We start from the raw sequence: 23,267 nt of genomic DNA, 5'->3' as shown, positions 1-23,267 counted from the left end.
GCCATAATCTAAGTAGAGTCAAGGTATAACATTCTGAATAACTGAATATTCATATGCAAGAGCAGTGTTCAACAAACATAAAGTGAGTTTATGTACGTCATGACGAGAAATCCACTTGAAGTAAAAACGTATTCTCAAGACGGCTGGTATGGGTATTAAAACTTCAAATAAAATAAAGTACATAACAACTTTTCGACATTCTTAAGTCATTTTCAAAGTTTACATCCGGTCCCCGTTGGGATAGCGATACATCTGCGGTTCACAACGCTAAAATCAGGAGTACGATTTCTCTTGATGGACAAAGTAAATAGCCCGGCGTGGCTTTACTATAAGAAAAACACACATTCGCAGTTTACATATCACCCACACTGACAACAAACAGTATATTAGACACGTTTATGAACTTTGTTTAAATCGAATTTTGTTGATTGTCAAATATTGGGCGTTATTTATAAATGAACTATGAAAACGATTGTGACATTCTACTATGTAACGATAAAGTTTAAAACATAGATTTAAAAAAGAACAATTAATAAATGAACTATGAAAACGATTGTGACATTCTACTATGTAACGATAAAGTTTAAAACATAGATTTAAAAAAGAACAATTAATAAATGAACTATGAAAACGATTGTGACATTCTACTATGTAACGATAAAGTTTAAAACATAGATTTAAAAAAGAACAATTAAGTTTAAAGACGGCATAAATCAGTCATAAAAAAATCTTTATTACAAATTTAACATTGTTTCTCATCGTTAATTTCAAAAACAGACAAAAGACTGAAATGCTAATCAAACCAACAAATGATTTAGAATAGAAATGAAAACAAAAAGGATAAGAAGAATGTGGTATCACTAATATTAGGCCTATTCATTTCAAATGTTTAACTAGCTTTCCACATTTAAATTTTAATTCTTAAATGAATATTTCTACAGTTTCTTATTTTCTAAGTGAAAAACTAATTATTCTCTAGGTATCGATAAAGCTCTTTATGGGCTTTAATCTTGCTTTTGTCGGGTTTTAATCATGTTACTGGTGAATTTTATGCGGTATTAAAACATTCTCGTCAGGAGTTTTAATTTTGTTGGGTTTCATCGTGTAATTCTCATGTTTTCATCACGTTCCTGGTTTAATCTGGATAAATTTTAAATCACGATGTTGGTAGGTTTGTTTGTTTTTTGAATTTCGCGCAAAACTACAGGATGGCCTTCTGCGTTAGCCGTCATTAATTTAGCAATGTAAGACTAGAGGGAAGGCAGCTAGTCATCACCACCCACCGCCGACTCTTGGGTTACTTTTTTACGAACGAATAGTGAATAGATTGATCGTAATATTAGAACGCCCTCATGGCTGAAAGGCCGAGCATGTTCGGTATGACGGAGTGCAAACCCACAACCCTCAAATTACGAGTCGAGCGCCCTAACCATGCCGAGCCTGATGTTGGTTTGAGTTACTCATGTTCTGGTGTGCTTAAAATCATGATGTTGTTAGGATTTGATCATGTTCTGGATTGGTTGTAATTCATGATCTTGGTAGGAGTTAATCATATTATGGTGAGTTTGAATTATGATGTCGGTACGAATTAATTATGTTCTGGCGGGTTTTAAATCCTGTTCTTTATAGGTTTTGATAATGTTCTTGGTTAATGATAATGTTCCATTATATAAAAATAACACATTAAAAATCATTCTAATTTAAATCTAACAAAATTACTTTACATGCCAAAAACAATCAAGTTATAATAAGGAGAACAATTATATAAAGACGTAACAGCCCGGCATGGCCAAGCGTGTTAAGGCGTGCGACTCGTAATCTGAGGGTCACGGGTTCGCATCCCCGTCGCACCAAACATGCTCGCCCCTTTCAGCCGTGGGGCGTTATAATGTTACGGTCAATCCCACTATTCGTTGGTAAAAGAGTAGTCCAAGAGTTGGCGATGACTAGCTGCCTTCCCTCTAGTCTTACACTGCTAAATTAGGGACGGCGAGCACAGATAGCCCTCGAGTAGCTGTGTGCGAAATTTAAAACAAACAAACAAAATAAAGACGTAACATTCACAATAAGAGATGCGCTATGCACAAAAATTTACCATGAGAAAACAAAACGAAATATGACATTAAAAAAAATCGTAACGTTCATGTTTTGGTAATTTTATTATAGGACCTTTTTTCTCACACAATAAACGATAACAGTCATCATAAATATCTTTCAGAATTTTCATATTGTATACTCGACAATTGCTAAACTAACAATGATGTTTACTTTTCCTGTATCACAATAACAACATGTGAAAGGAAGATGCTCTGGAAAGCTTAACCATCGTGTGCAACAACGGAAAACTAACAATGATGTTTGTCTCATATCACTACAGCAACATGCGAACAGGAAGATGTTCTGGAAAGATCAACGATCGTGTTACACTTCAAGATTGACAATGTTTGTTTTCTTATTCAGATCACCATGACAACGTATAATTAAAAAGTAGGTTTTGAGAGCATGTGTACCTGACAGTTATATGCAACATTTTTAAACCTACAAAAGTTTTTTTTTCTCGTTTTACATCACGTCTATGACCTATAACCTAGAAGGTTGTGTCACCGACTATCTTGGGCTATATATCATGATATTTAAGTCTACAACATATTTCTGAGGTTTGTATTACATTTTCTCTGTTAACCAATAATCTAGAAGGTTGTGTTACCGAATATCGTTGGATATATATTTAAACCTACAATGTATTGTTTTGTTTTACGCTATCTCTGTAACACATAATCTAGAAGGTTGTGTCATTGACTATCGTGGGCTATATACTTAAATCTACATTATATTTTGTTTTATATCACCTCAGTAACACATAATCCAGAAGGCTGTGTAACTGACTATCGTGGGCTATATATTTAAACCTACAACATACTTTCTTTTACATCACTTCTGTAACACATAATCTAGAAGGTTGTATCGTGGGCTGTGTATAGGTTAGAATAGCTTAAGGTAAGGTTAGGTTAAGGTTAGGGTTAGGATTAGTATAGGTTAAGGTTAGGTTAGGTTAAGGTAAGATTAGGTTAGTTTAGTGTTAGGTCAGGTCAGGTCAGGTTAGGGTTAGGTTACGGCAAGGTCAAGATTAGGTTGGGTTACGTTTAGGTTTTGGTTAAGCCAGGTTTAGGTTTGTTTAGGTTAAGTTAGATCAGGGTTAGGTTTGGTTAACTTAAATAACCTAACCTAAAATAACCTAACATAATCCTAATTCTAATTCTTACTAAACCTGACCTAATTTGTACGATCCACGATGAATGTCATTAAATATTCAAAATATGCTATGCGATAGTGTAATGTAAAAGACCTTTAAATACACCATACGCATAACATATGTTAAAACAGTATATTGGAACGTCAGCATATTTTTCAACTTTTGCTCACAGCATGATGGCCTTATGAATATAGAGAGCATACATCATAAATAACAACGTCATATTGGAACGTCTCGTGGAGAATTTAAACTTTTTTCAAAGTAGAATTATTGTATGTTACGTTCCTTGTGAGATAAAATACAATAATAAGTAATGAATTAAAAATTAATTGGGGTTAACTTCATATATCTTTTCAAGTTTTGCTTATAACATGCTGGTTCTCTGGAAAATGGGGAGCATGAAATGTTAATAACACTATTCCTTAGAAGACAACTGGTCCGATATTAATCGATGGTTTAATATATAAATAATGACAAGACATTTTCACCTCGACAATTCTGTTAAAATGCATAAAATTTTTTATCATGTTAAAATTACTCTCAACAATAAGGGTGATCGTCAATACCTCTCAAAATCATTACATATATAGCTTTCACTGTCCTTATAAACCATATGTTCACGATTCTTTATGTGCAATATTGAAAATGAACCAAATCCTTAATAAACTAACATGTAAATTGCTTCTTGTTCTCGCCTAACACTACTTCCTAACAAATTCAGTATGAAATGGAAGAGATAACACATTTGAAAAGAATTACATCCATTTAAAAAAAATATAGCAGGACAAAACCTAATTAAAAGGGATATAACAGTATGTTTATTTTTAATATAGGTAAATATAAGTATTTTATATTACCTCACATTGACAGTGAAAATTACTAAATACTAAAAAACAACATTTTATAAGAAATAGTAAATTGGATAACAGACTGGGTTACGTGTCCATTTATTAGAAAATTAAAAGGTTTATCTTGCTTAATAATACTCGGGAATCATTTACTATGATCTATAAACATCATTTAATGTTCAATATACATAATGGGATAGAATAAAATTAAAACACCTTTAAATAAACCATATATGCTTAGGATATATATATATCCTAAGGTCAGGTCAGGATTATCGTCTTTCCATAATTTAAATATCATAAATTACAATGTTATATAGGAATGTCGCGTGAAGAATTTAAACTTTTGTCCAAATTCAATTATTATATGTTACATTCCTTGAGAGATAACATTAAATAATATGTAGTTAATTAAAAGACGAACTGGGTATAACATCTAATATTTTTTAAACTTTTGCTTATAACGTGATGCTATTTTCGTCAATTGGGGGTGTGAATTGTTAATGGTAATATTCCTTCGTTGACAACTAGTCGAAAAGTATCTGTTGTTGTATTATAAAAATAATGACATGATAATATCTACTTCTACATGTCTGTTAATAATGCATATAATTTCTTTTATGTCAAAATTACTCTCAACAATAGCAGTAATCGTCTATACACTTTCAAAATCATTAAATATATAGCTTTCACCGTCCTAACAACACAAATGTTCACGATTCCATATCTTCCATAGTCAATATCCATAAGTCCCTAATAAAGTAACCTGTGAATCGTTTCTCTTTTTCTCACCTAAAACTATTTTCTAAATCACTGAAATATTACACGTAAGACATTTTAAAGAATTACGGGAATTGTGGGATTGACCGTCACTTTATAACAACATTAAAGTCGTAATACCACGTTAATTACAATGGCAGATTTTATGCATAGAGTTCTTTCAACTTTAAGTTTATTCGTCCAAAGACAAAACGAAAAGTGGTTAGTGTAGTCAAGTCGATAGAGTGTTGAATTATTATTATAACGACGTTTATGGGAAAGATAACTGTTATGAATCAATATTCATTCTTTACTAGTTTTATATCTTAGTAAAGCACATACTGACAAACTATACATCATTATAAAGCTATTCTCTTTCTAGTATTTGGTTCATAGAATACTCACAAGTGAGAACACATTTTTATCGTGTAAGTACTCCGAAAACAAAAAGACTCATAAATATCTGAAGACACTGACGTCTTCGTGTAAAACCTGCAAAGAGTTTAAACAACTAATTGATGGAAGTATTTCTATCACGAACACATCATATTGCAATGAAAGTACTTTTACAACCGTAAAAATACTTTTCATCCATAGGATAAATATTTGTGTGATTGCATTCATTCCAAAATATATTGGTTTACTTTGGAAAGATTTTGTTTTTATTCTTTCAGGTTACAAAACTTAAGGTTTTGAACGTGACCCCAGAATATTGACATATTATTGAAACCCCCAATATAGTTCAACAACGTGAGAATAGGACTAGACGGAAAAAATGAGGTGTTTGTAAACACAATTCTAAGCAGAATACGTTTCTTCAATTATCGTTTTTAAAACACATTTAACATAAATTATCCTTATATGCTTGTCTTTGATGTGAATGACGACCTTGACACACAAATGGGTAGGGAACAATTCGACAACAATAGCGCTATCTCGTTTAAAAATGAGTATTAGACTGGGTATAAAATTATGATGGCTCCACCTACTTTGTTGATGATATGTGAATGTCTAACTAGACAATTTTTTCCCTAATAGCTATACCATGGCATTTTATTTAGATTATGTATTTTATTGGCACAATCGATGATGTATTTTACTTACCTCTTGTTTGAAAATAAAGTAAAATCAAACTAAGCCAGAATGTTCACACTGACACATGCCATAAATCTTGGGACGTTTTATGACGGAACTCCATTTTTAAAATCGTATACCAAGTTCTATTCTGCTCCTATTCTTAATTTACTCGAATAAAACAATAGCAAATTTAAACATAATTTCTGTAAAATACCAAGGCTTTAACATTTCTGTTTGTTTGTTTTGTTTTTTGAATTTCGCACAAAGCTACTCGAAGGCTATCTGTGCTAGCCGTCCCTAATTTAGCAGTGTAAGACTAGAGGGAAGGCAGCTAGTCATTACCACCCACCGCCAATTCTTGGTCTACTCTTTTACCAACAATTAAATTGATTCAAAGAAAATCATTTAAAATAATCACAGATATTTAAACAAAATCTGATTCAAAGACAACATCTAAGTAAGAGAAATACGATATCATGTGTGTATTTTATTATACATAAATAGATATATAAATCTCACACATTCTACGATATCTATAACGAGAGTTTATAAATTCCGAAACAAGCATATCACGGTGAAAAGTAGTAAAGTGGACAAAATGTCCTTCGTGCTTGTTTCTTAGTTGGATATCTTTTCTATATATATAATACACTATAATTAACTCCGTTGGTCCTATACACATATCCATAAACCTCTTACACAGATACTGTGTCAGTGAAAAATATAAAACTTTTCTTAACGACTGGCAACTTCTTTCTTAAAATAAAGATTTGCTCTATTTACGTGAAATGTAAATTTCATCCCCCTGTTCGTCAGGAGAGAGTAAGTAAAACATTAGAGCGATAGTATACTGTCTCAATGCTGAAATAAAGATGTTATGCTTTTACCTACAGTTTGTACGATCGATAGAACTGATATTTTATTATATTTGTTGTTAGTTCCTATGTATAAAACAAAGAGTGCATCATTGGCAGTCTTCTCTTGTTCTGGCAGTTATTTCTTACTCCTGTGTCTCAGGGTAGTATAACCTAACAATTTTTCTTATAAAAAAATTCCCTTTAATAGGCCTGAAAGCCAAAATACCCCATTATCTTGGGCATTCTGATGATTATATATCTAATGTTACAGACACATTTCTGTGATGGAATATAGATCAAATCAGTATTGTTTTTTTAGGAAACTTTGTGAAATAATTTGGACCTGAAAATAAATTTAAATTATTCTTAAGTTTTCTTCACAAAAGTGTTTATATTATATTATTAATAAGAAAGAAACAATCTATCTAAATAACAGATATAAAATTGGAGTGACGAAGTTACTCATTCCTAAATGTTATAAACTTGTTCTTATTTTATTTCATGGATGGTGTTTTATAATTCCTTTATATCATAGAAGAAGATATATCTTTTTATGAAGCAAATGAGAATAGCGTTATCTACTGGCCGATAAAGGAAGCCCTAAAATATAAATTGTAACCAAACATTGTTAATAAAAGTACACCATACGGATCCTCGGTTATGAAGTATGGTATCACAAATGCCCAAACAGCTGCAGGACTGAAACTCACTGAGGATCCAAACATCACATCATCATCATAATTTCATTCCAGATGGAGTCCTCTCGTTGAAAAATCAAAGAACAGAAGGAAAAATAAAAGAGAAAGAGTGAAGGAAAATATAATAAGACCAAGGAAAAATAAAGGAATGAAACGAAGGGCAAAGTTGAATATTTAATGAGAACGATATAAATGAAAAGGAATGAGAGAAATACATGCATTGAAAACAGATGTAACTTGTGAGATGACCATTATATATAGTGAAAAGATAGAGACAGGTCACGATGGAAAGGTCAAACAGTTAAATCCATGGGCTTCAGATAACTGAAAACATCAACATGATTGGAATCATCTGCCAGACGTGACCTAACATACAAGTTTAAAAGATGATCAGAAAGTGCTAAAACACTTTGTGTGGTATTCCCTTTCACAGCAAAGTCACCAGAGAATATCACAATTTGAGAAAGACTATAACTTGATCACAGGGATGTTGCTGCCTTCTAGTTAAAATTACATTCAATAAAAGAAACTATCGATTATTATAATTTGATCTGTTAAATCCAACTTACTAAGTACATATTTGTTTCTTACTTTTATTTATACAAATGTATGTATGGTAAGAGATTAGAGTAATAATATTCTCAGTAATTAATGAATCACTTATGTTCCCTTATTTTCAAAAAAGTATAAAATTTTTAAAGATGATTTTTAGGTCAATGGTTAAAACTATTTTATACGAAAACTATGATTACTAGAAAAGTTTTTTATATGGATGAACTAAATATTTTTGGTTCATTGTTAACGATGCAACATTTGAGAAGCATTAAACTTCACTGTCACCTAGATTTATTTTCGAAAATATAAAAATCGTGTCACATTTTTGTTTACTTCAAGTTTAACTACGCACTGTAAGAAAGTAATATTGATTATAATATAATGAATAAAATCTTATGTATAAATAGGAGTAAACCAATATTTAGTAACTCAAATAAAAGTATATAAGATCATACAACGTCGAGATTACAAACATAATGTAAACATATGTACATTAACTTAACCTTAACACCTTTCATAATCTTACTATAAAGTTAAGTTAATAAAAAACTGAAACAAGGCTCGCAACATTTTCAAAGACAAAATTAATAGGAGGTCAGTTGAAAAACGCCTTGATTCATCTGGAGTTAAATCATACTACTCGTAAATGTTTACGGTCATTATTTATTTTAATATCCTATCATAACATTAACGTTTCTGAGTTTACGGAACTGTCTTGGAAAACTGTCCTTCAAAGACAGCTGGTTCATGTTGACCTCGTGACATGAATAACGAGATAAGAGAAGTTGAAAATTCCTCGCAACTAATAAATAAAATATACGCTCTTCGTCTCCATTAAATCTGAGTAAATGACGTCACCGTTAATCATATAAGATAATGGAATACACTAATTAAATTAACAAGATATTCGCACGTGTATATAAAACAAGAGAACGCTTCCAGAAAATCAGAAACTGTTCAAATTACCCTAAAAATGGGCACATCAGTGTCGTTTCTAGTGTTAGTGCTACTCTATTATATCTTAAGCCTACATTCACCAGTACAATCGTTTAACTTTTTACACAAACAGTCAGATGTTCTTCGCCCAGCAACTAACTGTTTAGATTTACATGCTTTAGGTTTTTTTGAAAACGGTTGGTATCGCATTTGGCCTCGTTACTACCATAGACCTGTGATAGTATTCTGCGATATGGTTACTGATGGGGGAGGGTGGACGGTGAGTTATATATGCGAGCTTTTTCTTTAAAACAAAATATATTCAGTCAAATTACTAAAATGTTCCACTAATACTTGTATTACTGACATTTAAAACTATAATTTAATGGTTTTAGATGTAAGTGTTTATCTTAGTAACGTGTTTAGTTTGAATGAGTAAGTGAACAACTTACTGTACAAATTTTGTGGATACCTTTTATAAATGTTTATGTTACGTAAGGTGCTTAAGAAAATTAGAAAATAATGACGTTACTTTCTGAGTAAGGTTAGCTTTATTATGCAAAATATAATTGTTATAACTTTACTGCTCTTAACGTTATAACGTTAGAGAATCTCTAACGTTATATATATATGTGTAAATATGTTTCACGATGTCTCAATAATTTTTTATCCAATTGAAACATATGATGAGTACGTTATATTTAAACGATTTTCTAGCCTCACCGCACTACTATAATACATAAATTATCGCCTGGCCATGTTGTATTTTAACAACTATCACAAGATGCTGCCATTTGCTCAGCTTACTTAGGATAGGACTTGTTGCAGGTCTCACAGTAATTAAGAATGTCAAAGAAAATATTTACTTCTGATGTTACGCGACTTTGTATCGGCTATGGTTGTCATATGACTTGTTTTGCATATTTAAAATATGTTTAGTATAGCATATTATACCGTCTGTAGTTTGATTTTTTATGAAATCATGTGGTGTATATAAAAATATAGATTATTTATTGATTGTTTTCTTTATGTTCTTTATAGGTGTTTCAGTTCCGTGACGACATCACTCCAAGACAACACTTCAACCTATCATGGACTGCTTATAAACATGGTTTTGGTAAACGAGATGGTGAATTCTGGTTAGGTAAAATAATTTACATCCACTCAAAAACAAGTATCTTTACTTGAACGAGGTTATATTACCACACGCCTTTCCATCATGGTGTAAATACGTCTTGTTTCACGTATTATAATTTTATTTGGAATTATTTTCGTACATATCACCTACCAGCGTAACACTCAAAAGCACAGCAGCATGTCTACTAACCTAAAATGCGAAACATTGTGCTTCGATACCCATAGTGAATAGAACACTGACAACCCATTGTGTAGTTTAGGGTGAGCTTCAAACAAACTAACATCTCAAAATATATCATATAAATAAGTCTGTTTTATAAAAAAATGTTTTATATATATACTTTGATCTGTTGAAACAAGATATGTATCAAGTCAGTTTTTCAGTTCATACATGACTCAAATGATAGAAGTAGAATGAATTATAAAACATTTGGAGTTGAAAATAGTCCTAATGCAACGTTAATGAAAGTAAACTTTAAACGACATTTCTCCGTATTATACTGCCTAACATAATATATTACATCACCCAGTGTTGTAAGGATATTTGCCATAAAAAGAGTTAATTTTTAGAAGAATTAGAATTTATCATCTGTAACATAATACAAGATTAAAACATTTATCGAGATGATAAGTAAAACTTCCTTTTGAAGGATGAGGATGGTTAGATTTGGGTAAAAGTGTATTTATAGAAAAATATAGACAAAATTTGTAATATGAACCACTGATATTTACCGAAATGAATGAACCATAAAGATATTTATATTTAGCAGTGAGAGTGAATGAAATCAACCAATAAACAATAACTGAATGACCTTAAAGTGACAAATAACGGCTCTTATACTTACGATGTGATATGAATATTAATTTAAACTAATAACAACGACAACTAGGACGCCTGCACGCACGTCAGGCTACTGCTTTGATGGCTACATTAAATCTTAGTATCTGTTCATTGAAAGTTCATTAGTTCATTATGGTTGTGATTAGATTATGTTAATTCTCTCCAGTAATCTGTGTTTCAGGGAATGAACTCCTCTTCATACTTTCCAACAGTCACCACATGGAACTCAGGGTAGACCTTGAAACATTTGGTGGTGAAAAAACTTATGCCAAATACAGTAACTTTTTAGTACGTAGTGAGAGAGAAAACTTCAGGTTAACGTTTGGATCCTATCGTGGAAACGCTGGTAAGATGGATTTTTACTCTCTTCTCTCTCCTTACTGATAAATTTATTTAGTGTCTTCATTATCAAGTGTTAAACTTATATTCTCTTTTATAACATAATCAATTAACAATCAAACTTCACACCACATAAAAATTTTATTCTTTGAATGATCATAAATATCTCAATTTTTCAATATTTTCCATGACAGCTTGTTTAAGTACCTCTAAGTACCATAAAACATATTTTATGGGTAAATAGTTCAGTATTTTTACACAGAGATCAAATATGCTAATTTTATATCATTATAAATGTACAACCATAGCACTGTGGTTGATGTGTACAATGTACTATAGAATTAACCTCAAATCAAAATGCAGTTAACAGTTAACGACGTTCCAATTTTCAACAGTTAGGAAACATTGTAACATAAAGAATGGATTAACAGAAAGGTTAAATATTGTTTATTCGTAAAACGTGCAGCAATTAGTGGTGGACACAAGGAATTTTTGGTGGGGGGGATGATAGACTAAGTAACAGTGACTAAAACCAGACTCCAAGTAAACTTTTCCTTGTTACTGCAACATAAATTTCATGGAATTAATTTAGAAACAAATAAAATAAACATATATTACTATGAACTTTCATTTATTGATTTTATTCTAAAATATCAAGTTACAAGTAATCGTACAGCACTATACTGAATCACACAACATAGTGCATGTGACAATGAACTTTCATATATTCCTAAATAACATGTTACAAGTAAACATACAGCAAAAGTATTCTAATTGAGATGATCAGTACTTTATATTTCTGATTTCCCATTAACTAACACAATTTTGGTATGGCCAGTGGGAGGATGCATCCCCCCATCTGTATCCATCCCTGGCAGCAGTAACGAATTTTATCCAATACAGATTTTTACTGATCCAAATATTTAAACTTAGCAACCATCAGAACATAGGGTCACATTCAGTAACCATAAAAATCTACCAAAACCGTTCATAAGTACGTCTAATGTTTTCCAATCAACAAAAATAGAAAATACAAAAAGTGTTGGATTAAACTATGTTATTCATTCGTTTCTTTCTACGTATTTGTTGTTAATACTTTAGTTTTTCGTCAGGAGATTCAATGACTGCAAGAGCCAACAATTCTGTGTTCTCCACTGTTGACAGAGACAATGACAAAATTACTAAAAGTTGTGCTATTGATTATAAAAGTGGTTGGTGGTTTAAAGATTGTTTTCATGCAAACCTTAATGGCCCCTATGTACCAGGGGGTGAAACTTCATCTTGGAAAGGGATTATTTGGTTCCATTTTAAAGGAGGTAATGAATCAATGAAGAAAAGTGAGATGAAGATTCGACCAGAAATGTAACCATGTTGCTATTGTACTTATCTTCAAGTTGTTAACGTTGTTCGTTTATTAAAGAAGTTGGATGCGATATTATCGTTTTGAATATATTTACAGGGAAAAAGTTACTTTATATTTTAAACTTTCTCACCAGGTTAAAACATAATCATCATTGTTTTCAAGACATTTTTGTTTTTAACCATCATGTAGTGGAAGTCCTCATATGGGAACCAATTTCATAATCGTAAATATACATTATATGGCCAAAAGTATTTGGACACTCCTTCTAATTAGTGGGCTCGGCTATTTCAGCCACATCCATTGTTTACAAGTGCATAAAGTTAAGCATAAGCCATGCAACATCCATAGACCAACATTGGCAGCAGAACGGTTTGTACTGAAGAGTTCAGTGTCTTTCAGCGTGGCACTGTCATAGGATGTCACCTTCCCAGCAAGTCAGTTCGTCAAATTTCTGCCCTGCTAGAGCTGTCCCGGGCAACTATAAGTGCTGTTATTGTGAATCGGAAATGTCTAGGATCAACAACAGATCAGCCAAGAAGTAGTAGGCCACACAAGGTCACAGAACGTGACCGCCGAGCGCTGAAATGCGTAAAAATCGTCTGCTTACAGTTGCAACACTCACAACTGAGTCCCACACTGCCTCTGGAACAACGTCAGCATGAGAACTGTTCTTTTGGAGCTTCAAGAAATAGGTGTCCATTTCAGAGCAAACCCACACAAGCCTAAGAACACCGTGCGCAATGCCAAGCGTCGGTTGAAGTGGTGTAAAGCACACTGCCATTGGACACTGGAGCAGGAGACATGCGTTCTCTGGAGTGATAAATAATGGCAGTCTGACGGAAGAATCTGGATTTGGCAGATGTCAGGAGAACGCTACCTGCCTTAATCAATAGTGCCAAATGTAAAGTTTTGTGGAGGAAGATTAATGGTCTGTGGCTTTTTTTAATTTTTTGGGCTAGGCTTTCAGTTCCAGTGAAGATAAAGCTTAATGCTACAGCATACAATGATTTTCTATAGATGACAATGGCCCCGTGCACAAAGTGAGGTCCATGGTTTGTCGAGGGTGGTGTAGAAGAAGTTGATTAGCCTGCAGAGCTCTAATCCCAACCTCATCGATCTTCTTTGGGATGAATTTGAACTCCAATTACGAGCCAGGCCTTCTCGCCCGACATCAGTGTTCGACCTCACTCATTCTCTTGAGGCTGAATAGGAGCGAATCCCCGCATCCATGTCCTTAAATCCAATGAAAAGCTTTCCTAGAAGTGTAGAGGCTGTTATAGCAGCAAGGAAAGAGACCAACTCCTTATTAATACCCATGGTTTTGGAATATGATGTTCAACAAGCACACATGGGTGTGATGGTCGGGTGTCCATATATTTTTGGCCATGTAGTGCTTTTGTTTATTTCAAGTATAGAAGATAATGACGTGACATCTACTTCTCTGTAAGGAATAAAACTTACATAATAAAGGTAGTAACAATATATACTTGTTTGTACAACCGTATTGTATTCACATAATAAAGGTATCAACGATATATACTTGCTTGTACAACGGTATTCTAATTACATAATAAAGGTCGTAAGAATACGTACGTTTTCTTCACTGATACTGTAATAATTACATATTTAATGTAGTAACAATATATTCTTGGTCCTACAATGGTATTATTGTAATTACATAATAAATGTAGTAACTATGTGTACTCGTTTCTATTATCATCTACTTCACGTCATCAAGTTGAAATGTATCTACTTTTGTTAATTATTTTTAGCTCTGAAATAACCATTTATGTTATCTGCCAAGTTATTTCTGAGCAACTCACTTTCAGAAACAGGCTATAACTAAGTAAGTTCCACTATTTGTTAGTCAATTGAAGTTATGCATACCCAATGTCAATGGTGAAAGTTCAGAACCTTATGACTGACAACACAGAGTCAGTATTTTCATATATAAAAGAGACATTGCTATCTGTAATTTTATCTTCCTTTGATAGGTGGCTTTGAATATTGGGGTGAATTATATTAATTTTAAAAATCTAATTCAGAAATAACAGAATATTCATAGTTCTATAATGATCTTACATATACATTATATATATGTATATATCCTATATATATTTCCTGTGCATTTGTATTGCTCTTATTACATGTCAATGGTACTGAGGATATACACTTGTCTGTACAGAGGTGCTAACTGCAGTTACACATGCCCAAGTTGAATCGTTAAAAATGTCCTTCGTCAGTAATTATCTACGAACAGGTGTCGCTGTAGAGTTCTTTATTCAATGATCATCTATCAACATGTCTCGTTGTAAAGATCTTTAATCAATTATCCTCTTCCAACATGTGTATTTGTAAAGATCCTCAATCAACGATCATCTTTCAACATGTGTATTTGTAAAGATCCTCAATCAACGATCATCTTTCAACATGTATCCTGAACTGCAGGTTTTCGATTATTAGATCAACCAGTCACTTTCTGTCTTAAAACGTAATATTTACGTTTTCTACACTGACAGTTCGGTATGGTTGTTCAGAGAAGTAGACAAAAAGTTTTCCTTTCTTCACTAATGCAATAAGAACACAAACTTTTTAAATTATTTCTGGTACAAGTGGTCTTAAATGGACTTGAGGTATTTACAATGAATTAAGTCACTCATTCCTCGGGTATTTTTAGAAGTATTCATAAACTAAAGTCTAAAACAATCATTCGAATTCACTAAATTACTCTGCTTTAACTGGAAAGAAATATTTAAAAAATTGTCTCCGACTTTTACATTAGTCTCTTAATATAAAACAAATCAACCTACATCAATTCACAATACTGATCTCAATCCTAAAACTACAATTATCTTAATGTATCAAGTTTCCTTGTTATTTACTATAATTTATCAGAGTTGCCCCTTTCTTTGAGATCAGATTAACAAAAATTTATCATATTTAGCTCAAGTTATTAATGAATTTTTAATGTTGAATTTGATGAGTTCCTGTCTTATGAAATGTGAACTTTATATTCTACAAAACATAAAATCAACTTAAACTAGCTTTCAAGATACCGTTGAAGGTGTAGTGGACAACCTATGTTCTCAATGACCACTGCTTCATGTGGTTTATTGAACCCTATAGTTTTATTCTGATCTTGTGATTATTAGTACTGTATTATTTGCATAACTCAATTCATTTGGGGTTCTTCCTCTAAAACTGTCTTCAAACCGTTTATCAATTTGTCTCACAGTAAACATTGTAGAAAATAGACGAAACAATGCACTCTTGCCTCATTCCATTTCTCATTCTCACATGGACTTCCTCTAGTGTTTACCATAGTCAATAATATAAATAATACGACAAGTATTCTCTCTAATGTTGACCATCTTGGTGATTTGATCCACGAACCATCTCGAAAATTATTCTGGCGTATTAATGTTATTCTTCAGTAAAGCTATCACAGAGAGAAAGATAGTGACACATAGAGTATAAGTTCTTCTATCATCACGACAGAGAGAATCCAAGGTCTTCTATAATTGCGACATAGACAACCAAAATTTGTCTATCATTATAACATAGGGTACCAGAGATCTTTCATCATCGCGACAGAGATAGCCCAATTTCTTCTATCATCGCGACAGAGATGACCCAATCTCTTCTATAATCACGACATAGATGACCAAAGTTCTATTCTAACCTCAGTAAGACATCGTTAACCCTAAATACATCCTCTCTATATTTTATCTTTTTTTTGACATTTAGAATCTATTACAAGCGAAGTTACAACAGTGTTGCTGTGACGATAAAGCCCTGGTAGCCTTGAAGTAGACTGTGACAAAGTACTTCCTTTGAGATTCACGTGGGACCTGTAGCTGACGTCTCACCAAACCTTGTACTAAAATCGTTACCTCTCAATTGCTCAATTTCTGGAAATATCCTCACTAATTTTAAAGGTTTATATTAAAAATGGCTGATATCTTTGTTTAGTTAACGTAATTACAGCAACATATCAAGAAAAGTGAAGAAACTTAGTGATGTCAATTATTGCATGGAGTAACAACAGCACAAGTCTATCATTACGTAGAATTAACTTTACTAATATTAAATATACCATCTAACTGAAATACTATGAAAAACTTTAGACAAGTAATGTTTTGTTTTTACTGTTTTGGGTTCACTTTCTACATAATATCGAACAAGTGATAGAATTAGAAGGAATAAAATGTATGACAAGTATTCTACCAACCTAAACCAAACTGTGGATTTAATACACCAAATAAACCAACAGTTATTAACTCAAACAAAAGTATATAAGATCATACAACATCGATATTACATACATAAGGTAAACATATGTACATAAATTAAATATTAACATATTTCATAATCTTACTTTACGTAACTTAACGAAAAACTGGAACAAGGCTCAGAACATTTCCAAGAACAAAATTGATAGTACCATAAAACAATTTGTATAGGTAAATATCTTTTTTTACACAAATTTCAAATATACTTACTCTCTATCATTATAAACTTACAACCATAGCACTGTGGCTGATGTGTGCAATGTAATATAGAATTAACCTGTAATCAAAATATAGTTAACAGGTCACGACGTTCCAGTAGTTTGCTTTTAATTTAATTTTCAACAGTTAGGAAACATCAAGAATGGATTAACAATGAGGTTTAAATTGTTTATTCGTAAAACATGTAGCAGTAACGAATATTATCCAATAGAACTTTTTATTAATCAAAGTAGTAACACTTATTAACCATCAGAACATAGGGTCACATTCAGTAAACATCAAAATCTACCAAAATCGTTCATAAGTACGTCTAATCTTTAGCAATCAACAAAAATAGAAAATACAAAAAGTGTTGGATTTAAGTATGTTATTCATTCGTTTCTTTCTACGTATTTGTTGTTAATACTTTAGTTTTTCGTTAGGAGATTCAATGATTGCAAGAGCCAACAATTGTGAGTCCTCCACTGTTGACAGAGACAATGTCAAAATTACTAAAAGTTGTGCTATTGAATATAAAAGTGGTTGGTGGTTTATAGATTATTTTCATGCAAACCTTAATGGCCCCTATGTACCAGGGGGTGAAACTTCATCTTGGAAAGGGATTATTTGGGACGATTTCAAAGAAGGTAAATAATTAATGAAGAAAAGTGAGATGAAGATTCGACCAGAAATGTAACCATGTTGCTGTTGTACTTATCTTCAAGTTGTTAACGTTGTTACTATATTAAAGAAGTTGGATGTGATATTAACGGTTTGAATATTTTAAGAGGGAAAAAGTTGCTTTTAATTTTAAACTTTTTGATAAAGTAAAAACGTAATCATTATTGTTTTTAAGACGTTTTTGTTTTTAACCATCATGTAGTGAAAGTTTCTTATCTGGAAACGAATTTTATAATCATAAATATATTTGTTTATCTCAAGTATAGAAGATAATCACGTGAAATCCACTTCATAATAAAAGTAGTAATAATATATATTTGTTTGTACAACGGTATTCTAATTACACAATAAAAGTAGTGAGAATACGTACTTTTTCTACAATATTATTATAATAATTGCATAATTAATAAAGTAACAATATATTGTTGGTTCTACAATGGTATTGTTGTAATTACATATTAAGTGTAGTTGCAATGTGTACTCGTTTTTTCAATGCTATTTCACGTCAAGTTGAAATATATCTACTTTTGCAGATATCTTTAATTCTGAAATCACCATCTGTGTTGTCTGCCAAGTCATTTCAGAGTAACTGACTTTTAGAAACAGGTTATGACTAAATCCATTATTTATCTTTTTGGAATTATTTTTTAATCAATTGAAGTTAAACATATCCAGTGTCAATGGTCAGAATTCAGAACCTTATGACTGAAAACATGAAGAGTCAGTAATTTCGTATAACAAAAGAGACATTACTACTTCTCTCTTTCTTTGAAAGTTAGCTTTAAATATTAGAGTAAATTTTATTTATTTTAAAAACCTAATTCAGAAATAAAACAAAATATTCATGGTTTTATAATGATCTTGTTCTAATTATATGTCAAAGATACTGGAAATATACACTTTTCGTGCATTTATATCGTAATAATTACACGATACAGGTAGTTTGTTTGCTTTTTGAATTTCGCAAATATCTACACAAATGCATGCTCTGCATCAAGTGGCATATTTTGAACACTTGTTTTATTTAAAAAGTAAAGCATAATTTTTACTGAGAAATGGACAATACATTTAATAAATATAACTTACGTGGATATACATGTATTATACGAGTTTTAATAAATTTCTGTTTTCTTCATCATCGTATAATTATTTATGATTAAAGAGAAAACAAATTATTATCAACTTTTAACCATGATAACTGTTTAATACACCAAGTAAACCAACAGTTATTAACTCAGACAAAAGTATGTAAGATCAAACAACATCGAGATCACAAACATAATGCAAACATATGTACATAAACTAAACCTCAACATGTTTCACAACTCCTGTTGTGAGTTAATAAAAAACCGGAAGAAGGATCAAAACAGTTCAAGGACAATATTAACGGGAACTCAGTTTAAAAACGTTTTGCTTCATCTGATATTACAATATACTTCATGCAGCTCATAAATCTTTGCTGTTAATCCTGTTATAGTTATTTATCTTTTTAACCTGCCATAATGTTAACGTTCTAAGATAACGGAACTGTTCATACTTTCTTGGAAAACTGTTTTTCAAAGATAGCTGGTTAATGTTGACCTCATGACATTAATGAGAAGACAGATCAAGTGGAAAGTTTCTCAGCAATCAATAACTGAAAGGTACCCTCTTTGTCTCCATGATATCTGAGAAAATTACGTCAAAGTTAATTATGTAGTATTCGATAAAATGATAACTGATGGAGAAGAATGAACGCTGAGTAGAATATATTTTTTAACAAGTGGTTCGTTCTACAAACGGTCAGGAATATAAAATCGAGTTCTTAAAACATCCCATTTATAATATTATTCATTCATTAAAATTAGAGTTTGTTGGATTTTGAACATGAGAATATTTTTGAAGTAGAATAACATGTGGCATCATAAATGTGAAAAACATAAGCTTTAAAAGAAACAAACAACTTTTAAAATATAACATTTTTGTTATATTTTTTAAAACTTTGTGATTTGATTTTCTGGACTTCTTCCAAAGATAAGGAACTAGGAATGTCACTTCACTACGTCATGCCAGCTTCATTTTAAATAGTATTACTGTCAAAATATTTTAGAAACTACTAAAATAGGCACGTTAAACGATACCAATCTGATAGTATTCTTTTACGTGATGTCACTGAATTGTTACATGTGAACACATAGGAAATAGGTTGTTCTTTTACTTTGTTACAGGTGTTTCAGTTCCGTGACGACATCACTCCCAGACAACACTTCAACCTATCATGGACTGCTTATAAACATGGTTTTGGTAAAAGAGATGGCGAATTTTGGTTAGGTAAAATAATTTTAATAATATATTAAGAAAGCTGTATTTTACTTCTTTATATCAGATTGTAACTTCTCAACTCACCAAATGTTTTCAAGATAAGATAAGATTTTATAAAATTAATGACAGTAGTGCCGATGAATTCGTATTAGGCCTAGGAAGATTTCTACACTATCAGATTTATTATTGATATTCAGCCACCTATTCATTATAAGGGTGACAACTTATTATTAATTTGTCTGAAAACGCATTCTTATATCTTTGGCTCTTCACAAGGGAAATCGAACCCCTGATTTTAGTGTTGTAAATCCGTAGACACACCGCTGTACAAGCGGACGGCAAAGTCAGAAATAAAGATTTGTGGGAAAAAAGGCTAGGCCGCTGGGATAATATATTTTTCTGAAGGAAAAGGGTAATTTATTTTTTTACAATTTTTGTTCTTTTAAGAAGGAGTATTAGTGTGGGTGTAAAATTATGATGGCTCCACCACCTTTGTTGATGATGTGTGATGTCTCACTTGACGATTGTATCTCTAATAGCTAGACCATGCTATTTAGCTTAAATTATGTATTTTATTGGCACAATCGGTAGCAACTTTATATTTTGTTTAATTATAATTTCTAATTAATTATTATATTATATTATATTATATTATATTATATTATATTATATTATATTATATTATATTATATTATATTATATTATATTATATTATATTATATTATATTAATTCATGTTGTGTGTTAGTTAGTAATTTTCGATAAGATCGCACACGGTATTTTAGTTAACATGCCGAAACTTGTCGATGGAATTGACATGTTCTTGAAGGTTTACTTATCTAAATAGCATATCATTCTACCTAGTTCTGTTATTTACAATACGATAAAATAGATGCTTTATAGTTATTATGTAACAAGCCATTTTTCATGCGTGTGTAATTTTATCTTTCATATGAGGATAGATTTTATTTACGACTTGTTTGAAAATAAAATAAATACGAACTAAGCCAGAATGTTCGCATCAATACATGAAATAAATCTTGGGACGTTTTATGAAAGGAACTCCATTATGGAAATCGTATACCAAGTTCTATTCTGCTCCTATTCTTAATTTACTCGAACAAGACAATAGCAAATTTAAAGTTAATTTCTGACAAATACCAAGGTTTTAATATTTTTTTAAAGAAAGTCAGTTTTTCTAAAATACTAAATAAGCGTGTATTATAACACAGTATTAAGTGTAAGATCTCGTGTTGTGCTTATTTCTTAGTAACCACATCGTGTGATTTTATAAACACTAGCTGTTGAGCAATCAACTACAGATTATTGTGTTAGTTCCTGTTGTGTTTAATAATGACTTTCAATTATGAAATATGTATTCTCCCTTTGTTAGAACTTTACAGTTTACGCTCCTTTATCACAAACAAGAAAGTATCATTTATATGCATCACCTAATCCATATTGTAAGACTGAGAAATTCTGCTCCATTCTATTGTGTGATATACTGCATGTGTTGTTTAGCAATGAAGATGAACCTTCCAAATATCTGTATGCTTTTATTGAATGTTACCAACGCTACTTGCCCTAAATTTTGAAGTGTTTCTACCACATAAGATTATAAGAGGGATTCTGGTAGTTTGTAATTACTAAAATATTTATTGTTTTTAATCTTTTTCAGATACTTGTCTATTTTCTAAACGCAAGGAAAGTATATAGTCCAAAACGGCCACAACAAAAGCCTGGGCTACTTCTTTATCAACAAAGAGTTTGATAGACAATCACATAATTATAATGCTACGACAGAAAAGACAAGCATGGTAAATGACAGGGTTAGATCTCTCAACCTTCAAATTGTGAAATAAGACAGTCAGTAAACATCATTTTCCGCTAATTCGTGTTCTATTACTGTCACTCATATGAATTATTCACGGATTTCAAAGGTCAGAACATGAATTTTTCGTTGTTACAATAAATAGCAAATCTCAGAATCTCAAATTCACAGTAGAAAAGGTTACTACATTCAGCCCTATAATTAACAACCAGCTTATAGGTTATCTTCATTGAGACATATAGTTGAATAACAAGTAATGAATCAAAAACTCATTCATACCAGTCAGACAGTTTAAAAGTATTACAAACATTTCATCAAAATTCGATTTGAAGATAACAACTGAAGAAAAAAGGGATATGATAGTACATGCATATTTGAATATAAGTAAAAATATGTATATAAACATACATATTATCTGAGGAGAATAACTAGAGCTGTAAAATATTGGAAGAAGCAAAACTGTATGAAAAAATAGTAAAATGAATGACAAACTGAGCTACATGATTTTTTCTTAAAAAGCTGGATATCTTATCTCTACAAATAATGGATAAGAATTAATTAGTACCACCATATACATATATTCTTAGATGTTCAATATAAATAATTGGCTAATATAATAGTGAAAACAACGTTTATGTAAACAGCTCTTATACATTCCAAGAGTTTATATCACCTCCTCTTTGCAGCCTTAACTGGTTGTAGATGGAGTTCCTTGAGTAATAAAGTTCAATTATAAATAGTGAATTAAATGCGTATTAAATATTACACCTTACATAACTGTAATGGTTACTTATAACATGCTTCTCTTATCGAGAATGGGGAGCATAAAATATTAATTGCACTATTCCTTAGTGGACAACTAGTCCGACATTTAACGATGGATAAATATCCACGTATTCTCATGAGCTTTGCACTTCGACCTGTTATTTTTACGAACTAGAGAAACTGTACTTTGATATCAGAATTATTCTTAACAATAAGTGTGACGGTCAATACAATTTCAAACATCTTTACCTCTAAGTATTTTACTGTCGTTACAAAATTAATATTTTTCTATTTTGAAGTCCAAAATTGAAAATATTTCATTTCTTTAATAAAGTGATCTCTATTTGGCTTTTCTCTTTGACACGCAATGCTATTTTATAGCCAACTCAGAATTAAATGATTCAAATAAGAAAGCTTAAAAGAATTACAAACATTTAGTGAAAAACTGATTCCAAAAGAGCTTCCAGTAAAAGGGATACGACATGACATATACATTTTAATATAGGTAAATACATATCTAATAATTACATATTCTCT

The 23,267-nt window shown here is 31.4% G+C and overlaps 1 protein-coding gene across 5 annotated transcripts; it reads left to right on the top strand.

Annotated features, from left to right (window-relative positions):
• Positions 1–8,962: 8,962 nt before the first annotated feature.
• Positions 8,963–22,999, top strand: LOC143237494 (techylectin-5B-like). Of its 5 annotated transcripts, XR_013020104.1 has the most exons (5): positions 8,969–9,263; positions 10,025–10,127; positions 11,143–11,307; positions 20,042–20,144; positions 21,813–22,999. XR_013020104.1 is itself a non-coding variant. In XM_076476826.1 (4 exons), the coding sequence occupies exons 1-4, from the start codon at positions 9,021–9,023 to the stop codon at positions 17,806–17,808; spliced, it is 723 nt and encodes a 240-aa protein (XP_076332941.1). In that variant the 5' UTR covers positions 8,963–9,020; the 3' UTR covers positions 17,809–18,157. The 5 variants fall into 5 exon arrangements, 4 of the variants coding, with proteins under 4 accessions (XP_076332941.1, XP_076332942.1, XP_076332943.1 ...); XM_076476826.1 differs by lacking the exons at positions 20,042–20,144; positions 21,813–22,999 and adding an exon at positions 17,597–18,157 and having other exon boundaries at positions 8,963–9,263; XM_076476827.1 differs by lacking the exons at positions 20,042–20,144; positions 21,813–22,999 and adding an exon at positions 16,411–18,966 and having other exon boundaries at positions 8,968–9,263.
• The last annotated feature ends 268 nt before the right edge of the window (positions 23,000–23,267 follow it).

Source organism: Tachypleus tridentatus, chromosome 13, assembly GCF_004210375.1.
Source record: "Tachypleus tridentatus isolate NWPU-2018 chromosome 13, ASM421037v1, whole genome shotgun sequence".
Lineage (NCBI taxonomy): Eukaryota > Metazoa > Arthropoda > Merostomata > Xiphosura > Limulidae > Tachypleus > Tachypleus tridentatus.
Note: the sequence above shows the minus strand (reverse complement) of the source record. Positions and strands in the feature narration are given on the sequence as shown.

Bases quoted from the DNA above. Each gene is read 5' to 3' on its own strand.
- LOC143237494 (XM_076476825.1), top strand. From the start codon at position 9,021: ATGGGCACATCAGTGTCGTTTCTAGTGTTAGTGCTACTCTATTATATC. The intron at 9,264-10,024 runs GTGAGTTATATA...TGTTCTTTATAG, and splicing joins CTGATGGGGGAGGGTGGACG to GTGTTTCAGTTCCGTGACGA. The intron at 11,308-12,412 runs GTAAGATGGATT...GTTTTTCGTCAG, and splicing joins ATCCTATCGTGGAAACGCTG to GAGATTCAATGACTGCAAGA.